The 12242-nt window shown below is 49.2% G+C and overlaps 1 protein-coding gene across 1 annotated transcript in view; it reads right to left on the bottom strand.

Moving 5' to 3' along the window:
- GGT1 (gamma-glutamyltransferase 1) overlaps positions 1–10883 on the bottom strand; it is a 91255-nt gene extending 80372 nt beyond the window's left edge. Inside the window, exon 1 of the mRNA XM_075897975.1 lies at positions 10778–10883. Coding sequence (XP_075754090.1) covers positions 10778–10818 — 41 coding nt within the window. The 5' untranslated portion in view covers positions 10819–10883. The remainder of the gene's footprint in view (positions 1–10777) is intronic.
- Positions 10884–12242: the final 1359 nt, after the last annotated feature.

Raw genomic sequence — 12242 nt, forward strand, 5'->3', positions numbered from 1 at the left:
ATTCAAAATGTGGGCATACCATGGTTTTATACAGAGGCAATAAAATATTTTCTGTCTTATTCTCTATCCCTTTTTTAATACTCCTAACATTCTGTTTGCTTACTAGCATTAAATAGGATCTTTATTTCTGAAAAGTTCCACCCCTGCTGCTAATACTTCCCTGTGGATAGTAGTTATACCATAGTTAGATCAACCTAGAATAAACTACTGCACTTGGGCTGTGTCTAGACTACATCCCTCTTTTGACAGAGGGATATAAATTAGACACTTCAAAATTGCAAATGAAGCGGGGATTTAAATATCACTAGCTTCATTTGCATAAGCATGTAATGGCTCTTTTGAAAAAGTGCCATTTCGAAAGTAAAACCGAGGTCTAGACACAGTTCTGTCGAAAATGGCAGGCTTTTTCGAAAGATCCTGTACTCCTGCCAATTTCGAAAGATCCTGTACTCCTGCCTAATAAACCATCTTGTTAGTCTTTAATGTGCTGCATAGTCCTGCCTTTTGTTTCAGAATGGGAATGAACAGCAGGAGGATCACTGAGTGAACAAAGATTGAGTTTGCTGCCAGTGTCCTCAAACAGTACAAGAGATGGGCTGTACCAGGGGCTCACCAAATCAAAGACTATTAGGCCTGGAAGAGCCCTCAGGAGTCATCACGTCCAGCTCCCTGCCCAAGGCAGGACCAATCCCAACTCAATCATCCCAGCCAGGGGTTGGTCAAGCCAAGACTTAAACCTCTAAGGATGGAGATTCCACCCCCTCCCTAGGGAACCCCACCTTCCTACCAGGGCTGGCCCAACCATAAACGCAAACTGAGCAGGTTGCCTCGAACACCAGACTTTAAGGGACACGAAATCAGACGGAAATGATTTTTTTCTGTTTAAACATATTAATGTGTTATCTCATTAACAAAAATGTCAGATGTCTCAAACAGCACACATCATTGCCACATCGGAAGTTAGGTTGTGTTATTTATTTCACATTGTGGAGCACAGCTGTGCAGGTATATACAGCTGAATTGTGTCATAGTAGAGCTTCAAAAGAGCACTGGTTGAGTTTGCTGCCTGGGGGGCAGTGTGGGAAGGTTGGCAGTTCAGTCACTCTCAGTGTTGGTCAGACAGACAGTTGACTCAGGCTATGTCTACACTACAAAGATAAATCGGAAAAAGAAACACAATTTGCGGTACGCAAATTTGCGTCTATACAGGGCCAAATTGCAGGAAAAAAACCCTCTTTCAGAACATCCCTTCCTTCCTCATAAAATGAGTTTTACAGGAATGCCAAAAAAAGTGTCTGCTTTTCCAACATTTTTTTCCCAGAAAAGTGGACATGTTCCTTGGACACAGCAGAGTTTTTCCATGATACCTCCAGTATCCTGGAAAAGCTCTGCAGTTTAGATGTAGCCCGAGTGTTTGCTCACCAGTTAATGAAGGCCAATCAGCAACCCACAACAGCTGTCCTGCCATGTTACAAGCCGTGATCCAAAACACGCTATGCCCACAAAGAATTTGTATTGTATTAGACTTAAAAATTTCAGGAAGAGGTTTGATCAAGATTGTAAAGGGAGAATCACAAGTGTTTTTAAGATTAAGATTGTATATTTATACTGTTAAAATAGTAGTAAAGCCCAGATTTTTGAACACCTGACTGCTAATGTTAACCAATACCACTTAACGTATACATTCCTTTTCCATTCTAATTGCAATCCATGTTGAATAATAATAGAAATTCTGGCCTTCTGTTTAATTTTTAACTAGTTTTAAATAAACATTGAGCTCATAAAATCAATTAAAATTCACCAGATTTATGTTACTACAATGTCATTGCAGGCGTAGTAACTCATGAGGCAAGGTTACAACTCAAAACCAGACTTCATTCAATATTAAGGAATAAAGATTTTCATCCCTTCCCAAAAAACAGTTCCGTTGGAAGGAAGACGGGTGCATCTTGAAATGTAACTGTTTAAAGTGCTGACTAGAAACACTGTGCACAACTCAAATGGTTAACACTTTAAAGTATCAGCCACTAGGTAGTTTATAATTATGTTGAATGTTAATGATGTATAGTATAATTATGTTAGGATTCATGAAAAGAAAAAAATCAATGCGATATTTATGTTTATGTTGTTCATTTCGAATGCCAAGTCAATAAAGGAAACGTTTAATTCTAGACTTCTAATTTTTCTCTATATTGAATTGGGGGAGGAGGCACCCAAGTCATAGTTTGCCTGAGGGGCCAAAAACACTTGGGCTGTCCCTGCTGCGTAGTGAACCTAGATCTCCCCATAGAGTTGTGGAAGGGCAACTTGCAGCCCAAGGGTCACATGCATCCTACAAGGGCTCTATGTGCGGCCCGCAAGACATTTCGTTCCTAGTGCCCACATGCCGGGTTGCCACATTCCATTGGTTTCCATCCATGTTGGTTTTTTCATGCCTGTTTCACTACAATGGCACATGCATGTAAAGCCAGGGCACCAGAAGGGAGGGGCGTGCTGATTGTACAAGCCATGCACCCCCTCTGCTTCCTATCACAGCGTTGCTACAGGTCAGTCGGCACCGCCCGCACGTTGTAGGTATGCCAGCGCAGTGAGCAACACTGCCCCGTCCCGGGAGACAGTCTTGCTTCCCACGCTCTTGCGGCCCAAGGAGTGGAAGGAGGGCCACTCCTGCGGCCTGCTTACTAGCCTAAGCTGCCAGTCACTGCCACAGAGGAGACGGACAGACTCATCACTGAGGTCACAGCATTAGGCACGTGTCTAATTTGCAGCACTTTCTTAATTCCCCTTGACGTCAGTGGGCGTAAGCCCAGGCTCCTGCTATTGGCCACTTTGGTGCGAAACCACGAAGCTTATCGTTACAGATGGGAACGGGTTAAAACTGCTCCTCTTCCCCATCTCAAGCAGCAGGTGTGCCTCCCCTCCCCCCGACCGTACAGTGTGGGCACCAGGGCCCCAGCCGTTTAAGCATTACTCTGATAGGATGGCTTGCGGGGGAGGCGGAGGTGCAGCAGGCCAGCTCCTTTGGATAAAGCTCTGCAGGAGCCTTTAGCATGAAGAAGCGGTAATGCACACGTGGTCATATATGGGCAAGTCTCTCCTGCACCAAGGGGCTGCCTGGTGCTTTAGAGCCAACGCAGAGCTCTGAGCTCCTGCCAGCCTCACATGCTAATTACACACAGAGCCAGGGCCGGCCTCAGCATGAGGGGAACTGAGGCAGCTGCCTCAGGTGCCAGACTATGGAGAGGCACCATTAGGACCCAGAGTGTAGAAATTGTGCCTGCTGCTGGTGCATAGGTAGGTAGCAGAGCAGTACCATGAGAGGGGTAGAACAGGAAGGAGGCAGAATTGAGACCTTTCCAAGTTTTGGCCCAGGCGAGCGGGCATGGGGGCGTCATTTGAGCTCCCCGCCTCAGGTGCCAAAATGTCGTGGGCTGGCTCTGCACAGAGCTGCCTCCTGCCAGAAGAAGAGAGAATCGGCCGCCCCCATCGCCTGGATCATGTGCAGAGCCGCCCAGGGGCCAGGCAACTTAACACAGCGAGGAGAGGCCGTCTCTGCCCCACAGCAAGCTGAATTGAGCCGTCCGCCTGGGTTGTTATTTAGCGTGCGGACCCGCTACCAGAGGCGCAAGGTCCCGGGAAGGTTGGGGTGCCCTGAGTTTGAGAGGTGAGCTTATTGCTCCCCAGCGGAAGAGCCAGGAAAGGCTACACCCTTCACCAGTGCTGCATCACCACCAAGTCCCCTTCCTTTTCAGAGCGGGCTTGCGGCAGCACCTCCGGCTGAGCGCAGGAGAAACTGCTACTGCCCCCACGCTGGTGTCAGAGGCACTGCCGTGGAAACGAGCTCCAACCCTGCTGCTGCCATGGACGGCGGCAGCTCGCCAGCCCCGATGGCTAGTGTGGGTGCCAAAGAGGGCCTGATGCTGCTTTCACCTGCCTTACCCCACGCCTGCGGCAGCTGCTCCCGAAGCCGGCAGGGAACGTGGATCTCTGTCCCTGCTGTGCCAGGATCTCCGGGCAGGATTTTACTGCGGCTTCTTTTTACCCACGGCCAGAGCTGTGAGTAGCTGGCAGCCCGTGGGCCAGGAACATGCCCTTTGTGAGCCAGCCGCTACCCCCAGGCTCAGTCTGGGGCCCCCACAGCAATGCACAGGCTGATAGAAAGAGAATGCAGAGGTGTGAGCTGACATGTACCAGATCCTTTTGGGCAGCAATGGAGGGGGTCCCCCCCACACACACACACCTGGCTTGTCCCTTTGCAAAATGTGGTGGGGAGGGAGGCTAAATTTTCCAAACTTGTGCATTCCTGGGACCTACATAGGTCTTGGGGATCCCCAAGAGGCCAGGGCTGAGGGGCATAGAGCCCATGTGCTTCTGTACCTGCTCTCTACCCACAGCGGCCACTCTTGCAGCACAAATCAGCCACCGGCTCCCTCCAGAAACGAGGAGAGAAGCACTGGGGCATGCGAATACGCGCTACGCTGCTGGGGGTCCCATCTCCGGGCTCGGGGGCAAGCTACCCAGACTTGCCTGTAATTGCAATCCGTGGATGGGCCATCCTGCTGAAAGTGTCCCTCTTGGTTGCACTTGGAACGGCCTCCCACTCCTCCAGGTGGCCTGTCCCTTCCCAGCAGGAGGGCACCTCTTCCCACCAGGCGGGACCCCAGGAGGCAATCGATCTCTGACGAAGGGGAAGGGGACGTGCATGGGAACTTGTTCCCTTGGGGAACTGGTTGGGGTTGCCCCCTGGTTGACTGTCCTGTCCGTGTGTGTTCTTCTGTCTTTCACCTTCTGTGGTCTAGCGGCTCTGCTGGCGGATAATCTCCCACCAGCCTGGCTGCTTCCGTAACTGTTGTGGGGTGGTGCCTGTGCACCCGCTCCTTCCCTCCCGCTGGGGGCACTGGGGCGAACTGTTCAAATGTTACTCTGCTCCCCATCTGCTGGGCCGTTGGCCAGACGCTAGCCATTGCCACGCACAATCCCACGCCGGGTATCGCCCCGACCAAAAGCGCTGCCGGTAAGTCTCAGGGTGAAGTCCCGCCTGGGCCAGGATGGCAGCTGCCACCTTTTCATACGCCAGAGCGTCCCGCGGGTCTAAACTGGGGCAGGCTGCCTGGGAAGGCCCTGTTAAATAAGGGCTAGAAGGGGAGCCCAATCTCATTGTGTAGCCAGAGCCACCCGCTCAAGAGCTAGAAAGGCCTCTGGATCATCTCCGGGCTCCAGCTCCGTGAGTCTCAGGGTGAGTCCAGGAGGAAAAGACCCCAGGTCGGCATCCCCTGGAGGACTGGTTGGTGCGCTGTCAGATCGCAGTAGTGCTGCCTATTGCGGGACAAGTCTTTCCTATTGGGCTTGCCAGTTCCTGCGTTATCGTCTGTGGGCGGTTCAGCACCGATCGCAACATTCTCCATCAAGCGGGACTTCCCTGGGGAAAACCACACCTAGCATGGGGAGAGGGCATCTGTCCTCCTTGGGGAGTGTGCCTGCCATCCCCAGCTTTGTTCTCCTCAACCTATAGCTTTGCCTTTAGTCATGGGGCAGTATGGCCTAATAGTCAGAGTCCTTAAACTCACCCCAGTTTGCAGGGCAGGGCAGTGCAGCCCAATGGCCAGAGGCAGGTGACATGGAAAGAGGTTACAGCTCCTAGAAGGGAAGCCCAGACCTCCCTGTCCACTGGATCCCAGTCCTATTAGTGGTGGTAGCTTCAGGCACTGAGTCAGTGGGGAAACGCTCCTGCCGAAACATGCTGACTCCCCAGCATCCGCTCACTCACTGTTTAGCTGTCACCCTCCTCTGAGCTACGTCCTGCCACCGTCCCCACAGCTGGGGTGTGGGCCTCCATCTCATCTCCCTGATTCATGGGCTGCTCCCTCCTCATCGCCTCCAAGCTCGATGAGGCCTGTGGGCCTTCAGCCCAAGTCACAGACTCTCAATGGCTGGGTTTCCGCGGCGGCTAGCCCAGAGTAGGCAATGCAAGTCCTCTCCCTCCGGCCATCAGCTCCCACTGAGCTGAGCTGCTCCCTTTTATACATGTGTACCTGGAGCACACCCAGTATGGTGGAAGGGGCGTGGTTTTCTCAGCCCTCAGCACAAGGTTCACTCTCTCTTGCCCAGTGTGGGATGAGCCTGCTCCGTAACACACTTCTATAATAAGCACACTCTATGGCTGTGTCTAGACTGGCCAGTTTTTCCGGAAAATCAGCCGCTTTTCCGGAAAAACCTGCCAGCTGTCTACACTGGACGCTTGAATTTCCGCAAAAGCACTGACTTCCTACTGTAAGAAATCAGTGCTTCTTGCAGAAATACTATTCTCCTCCCGTTCAGGCAGAAGTCCCTTTTGCACAAAAGGGCCAGTGTAGACAGCTCAGATTTGTTTTGCGCAAAAAAGCCCCGATCGCGAAAATGGCAATCGGGGCTTTTTTGCAGAAAAGCGCGTCTACATTGGCACAGACGCTTTTCCGCAAAAAATGCTTTTGCGTGTCAATCTAGATGCTTTGTTCCGAAAATGCTTTTAACGGAAAACTTTTCTGTTAAAAGCATTTCCAGAAAATCATGCCAATCTAGACGCAGCCTCTGTGTCTTAGGGCTAACCCAAGCTACACACTGTGGATCTTTTCATCGGGCCTAATAATCATTGATCCCCAGAGTCCAAGTCATGTAAAAAAAAAAAAACAGGTCCTTCTTTGTCACATTTCCATCCCAATTTCCGATGTGGGTTGCAAACTCAGCTGTGGAAGGAGTTCACTCGAATAACCCACCTTCCTGGCGGGGGAGAGGAAAGTAAACTACTGCTTCTTGTACCCTGAAGCATATCCTACTCTTTGCTCTAGTATAGAAAGTGCGTCTAGACTGGCACGGACGCTATGATGCCAGGGCAAATTAAGTTGCTCTCATCTTATTAAAATCCTGTTGTAATTTCTCACCTGAGAATCACGTGTGACCGCATGGGTCTGGCTAGAATTCAGCCAGCTGGGTCAAGATGCAAGGGGCTTCCCAGGTGCCAAGCTGAGTTTGGCTTAGCAATGGGGATGTTAACAGGTAACAAGTTAACCGGTAACCTGGTGAGCAGTGTTCTTAATAGGTGACGCTTACTGAGTAATGGTTAACTGGTATCCGGGGAGCAGCTGCTCGCCCATGACCTGCTGGGCCCCGGCATGGGGCTGCTGGCTACTAGCCCCACATGGAAGTGGCCCCCCCCAAGTGGGAGCAGCAGCTGCTCCTACAAGTGGTGGTGTCTGAGAGCGGTTCCGGAGTCATCAGCCCCATGCAGGGCTGGAAGCAGCCTCTGTCCACGATGGGGGTACCAATCCAACCCGGCTGTGCCCCACGCTCGGCCACCCCCCTTTAATCAGTTAACTGGTTAAACTTAAAGTTAAAGCAGTTAACTAATTACATAGGGTATGTCTACACTACCACCCTAGTTCGAACGAGGGTGGTTAATGTAGTCAATCAAAGTTGCAAATGAAGCCCGGGATTTAAATATCCCGGGCTTCATTTGCATCTTGCCGGGCGCTGCCATTTTTAAAGCCCCAGTAGTTCAGACTCCGTGCCCGCGGCTATATGCGGCACGGAGTAGATAGTTTGAATTAGGCTTTCTAATTCGAACTACCGTTACTCGTGGAACGAGGTATACCAGTAGTTTGGATTAGAAAGCCTAATTCGAACTACTTACTCCGTGCCACGTGTAGCCGCGGGCACAGAGTCCGAACTACCGGGGCTTTAAAAATGGTGGCGCCCGGCAAGATGCAAATGAAGCCCGGGATATTTAAATCCCGGGTTTCATTTGCAACTTCGACTGACTACATTAACCACCCTCGTTCGAACTAGGGTGGTAGTGTAGACATACCCATAGGATTTTACATCCCTACTTAGCAACCATGTTATCGAAGCCCAACCTCAACTCAACCACTCTCCTAATGGAGCAGCCACAGCGGTGATGAGGGAGGATACAGTAGACACAGCAAAGCACCTTCTCAGCAGTGGAGATGGTGACCTAGGTCAGTCTTCATTTACAGCCAGGCAATGTTAGCAAACTCCCTGGTCTTCCATATCACGGGAAAAAAGGTAACTTAGTGGATGGTGCACTGGATTGGGACCAGCATTCCCTATAAGTTAAGCGCTTAGCTGACCACCCAGAAGAGGTTCAAATTCTTCCCAGCTGATTAGCAGAGCTCCCACAGCTAGCAGCTTGGGTTTCTAGTGGTGGTGCACGTCCACACCTGCTTGGGTGCACATAACAAAATTTGTTCCACACGTGGATGGAAAAATTATTGGAAACATTGACTGGAACTCAGGGGTTGTGGATGAAATTATTGGCTCTCCTACTGGCCTGCTAGGTGATCTTAGACAAGTCACTTCATTGCTCCATGCCCCAGTTTCCCTGTGTGTAAAACAGGAATACTGATCCTGAATTCCTTTGTTAAAGCCATTTGAGAGCTATGGAGGGGAAGTGCCTTTTAAGAAACATCCCAAAGCTGATAGATACCATGGGGAGAACCTCTGCATTTCCTGCAATTCCTCAGTGCCTTGTACTGGGTGCAGCATAGCATGACACACAACAGATGTCGTGAGGTCTGAGAAGGGACATGGCAAACTAATAGCCAAAGAGATTAGAGACACTCACAGGAATTCTCTGGGCATGTCCATGGTGGAAGCTTTCTGGAGAGCCAGAACTGCAAGTGCACCTTGTGGAGCCAGCAGCCAAAGAAGCTGCAACTCAGCTAATTGAGTTGTTTGCCTGAATCACTGTCAGAAACAAACACCCAAATTACTCTTGCCAGGCAGCAGGAGCAAGGCCTCAACACAGGCGGAGAGATCAATAAAAAGCTGATGGAATAGCCTGAGAAACAAGAGCCCAGTCCTACAATGATTCCCTAGGGGGCACAGCATTTGCCTTTTCCACAGTGCACAGTGGATCAACGCTGCAGCGATTGATCCACCAGCCATTGATTTATCATGTCTGCTGAAGACATGATCAATCGATCTCCAGGCACACTTCCATCAATCCCCATATTCCACCGAGACGAGAAAAGTAGCCGGCACTGATGGAAGTGCAGCCCCTGCCAATCTTACTGCATGCAAGATGCCACGGTGAGTATGTTGACTTCAGCTATGCTATTTGTATAGCTCCAGTAAATCAACTGTGCCAGTAAGTGCAGAGAAGGCCTGAGAGCAGCCTCCCATACTCACAAAAGTACCTTCCATGTACCAGCAATATGGGGCCCTGATTCAGAAAAGCATTTTAGCATAGGCTTGAATCCATCTCCACAGCATTTAAGCACACATTTAACTTTCACCATGTATCAAAGTCCCATTGAAGTCAATAGCACCTTCACAGCTCAAAAGGACTTAAGTCTTGAACGTTTTCCTGAATTCCAGCCTCTATTTGCAGGATCAGCTTCTTAAACTACAATCAATCATCAAGACCAAATAGCAGGCCTGTGAAAACGCTGGAGGTAGCAGCAAATGAAATGGCTGAGTGATGAGTGAAACCAGCCACTACTCTAGCGGGCCAGAAATGGATCAATGTGGTAACTTTTTAAAAAGCTTAAAGGGAGCTCCCAGGAATTCTAGACCAGTAATGCTAACCTAAGTATTGAGAGTGCTAAACGAGAAAAACCGTTCGAGTTACAACCCTTTTCTGATCAGTGCAGTGTGTCAGGGTAAACTGGCGACTATCACGTGCTAGCAAAAGGGGATCCTTTGTGTGGAACGGCTGGATATGAGCCACAGAACTATTAAATAAGGATTTTAATAAAGGAACCATCAAGAAAGCACTTTCTTCATTGTGCAGCCCTGTCCTGGTTAAAAGATATAGAAATAAATTACCTGGACTCAGCACAGGGGAGTGCTTAGAAGTAGGGTTGCCCTATGGCTGCGTGGGAGCTGTACTGTTTAATATATCTATTAATGATCTGGAAGAGGGAGTGTTGAGGAAATGGGTGAGGATTCAAATTTAGGTTCGTCAGACCCCAGGGAAGTTTGCAAGGAGCTCGTGAAGAGCTTGAAAAGAAGTGGGGCAATAGGATGATGATACGTGTAATACCTGGGGGAAAGAACAGCTTACCAATGCAGATGGATGGTTTAGGAGAAATTTTCACCCCAAAACAAAAATCTTTTTCTATCCATGTGTGAAGACATGCAGTAAGAAGCGGATGCAGGAGGCACTGCATGTGTCATCCAGATCCTGATAGCTCCTAATTCATTCCCTCTTCTCCATGGCATATAAATGAAATAGTGCCTGGGAAGGGGAGAAGGCATTTCTTTGGAAAGCAGAAAGGGGACCGAGGAGAGAGTGAAGCATCAGAACTGGCAAATCAATCAACAACCGCCGGAGTTCAGCGCTGAAAAATAACAATACGACTCTGTCTATGCTGCCTGTATAGGAAATGGCGCAACAGAGACTGTGCTGGGCAACCTGTACTAAAAGAAAAGTGTTTTCCAGTCTCAGGCAGCTGCGTATCGCTCAGATTGCAATAGAAATGACAACTCATTAGACAGAGCAATTCAAGATCAAACAGAGGTAGGTCACTGCATTTATTATGATGGGCTTCTGCCGCTGGCATGCTGAGACCTTGATAAGGTAATTTAATATCTGAAGGGGGAAAAAGAGCAGTCATAGCAACTGCTCTTCCCCTTCCTACTTACAAAATCTTCAGCATCCTCAGCTCCTGGCTGCTCCAGCTATGTGTGCTGTGGGCATGTTTCCTGAAACCTTACCCCATAACCGCCTCTTTCCCCTTTCCACCCAACCCCAAACACACCTGGACACACATAAGCCTACCTGGAACTATGTCTGATTTTTCCACAGAGTCTGTGAGGCATTTCACAGGTGTTTTCAACACATCACCTCACAGGCTGTTTATCTGATGATGTGCTTCTTTGAAGAGAGAGGAGACTTCTTGAGAACAACTTCCCTCTGTCTGGTCTCCTGGGTGAAACAGACAAGCTTAAGTAAGTTGCAATGCCTTGCCTGGACAGAAGATGGCATGTGCCATGAGTTATAGGAAATTTAAAGGCGATCTGTGATTTTTTTTTTGTTTGAATGAGCTACTTTGCATGCAAAGGTATGTCTCAGAGACCTCAAAGGAGACAGGCTACATCAGGCATTCTGCACTGCTAGGCTGGATTCTCCACTCCCCTGCTCCTGGGCAGAGGCGCAGTGAGGGTGTTATGTGCATAGGAGCAAAGGAAAAATTTGCACCACCTCCACCATGCGGCGGGGCATGGAACCTGGCACACGGCTGAGCCCAACTCTGAGAGGAGGGGGGGGTAGCTGGCACCATGTCTTCCCCCACCCCCTCCTCTCAGGGTTGGGCTCAGCCGTGTTCCAGGTTCCGGGCCCCACTACACCCCTGCATGTACTAACCCACCAGCAGGAGCAGGTGAGCTGAGGGATCACAGGGAGAGCGAAAGCGGGACTAAATTGGTGTCCCCGAGAGTGGTACCCAGGGGCAACTGCCCCCCCAATCGCCCTCGCTACTCCACTGTAAATAATCCACCTCTTCAGATATTTATCGTTTAACGAATTACTTATTTTACTAACGACAGACAAATACAAATGATAGTTTTTGTGGTTTACAGTCTGTTAAATCATTTTTTCTCTTTAATTTGTTCATATCCTGTTCTCATTAGGTTCATGTCTTTTCATAAAAAAAGTCAAATGCTTAACATATGTAAGTGTTATAAAACACAAGAGAAAGAAATGTTATACAACCTAACCATGAATTTCATCACTATCTTTCAATCAAGCATTTAAACCCACTGTTATAGCAAACAACCAACTTGTTGCTTTAATGAATAAAAGGTAAAAAGATTTTGAGCATATCAAACTTATTGTAATTGCAATCTGTAATGCTTCCTAACTGCCTGGTTACTTACCGAGTTTCACACTATCGCACAGCGATAAACTACATGAGAGTTATGAATGCATGGGTATGTCTACACTACCCTCCTAGTTCGAACTAGGAGGGTAATGTAGGCATACCACACTTGCAAATGAAGCCCGGGATTTGAATTTCACGGGCTTCATTTGCATAAGCGGGGAGCCGCCATTTTTAAAACCCCGCTGGTTCGAACCCCGTGCAGTGCGGCTACACGGGGCTCGAACTAGGTAGTTCGAACTAGGCTTCCTATTCCGAACTACCGGTGTACCGAACTACGAGGTGTACCGGTAGTTCGGAATAGGAAGCCTAGTTCGAACTACCTAGTTCGAGCCCCGTGTAGTCACGCTGCACGGGGTTCAAACC

This window comes from Pelodiscus sinensis, chromosome 15 (assembly GCF_049634645.1).
Source record: "Pelodiscus sinensis isolate JC-2024 chromosome 15, ASM4963464v1, whole genome shotgun sequence".
NCBI classification, from domain to species: domain Eukaryota; kingdom Metazoa; phylum Chordata; order Testudines; family Trionychidae; genus Pelodiscus; species Pelodiscus sinensis.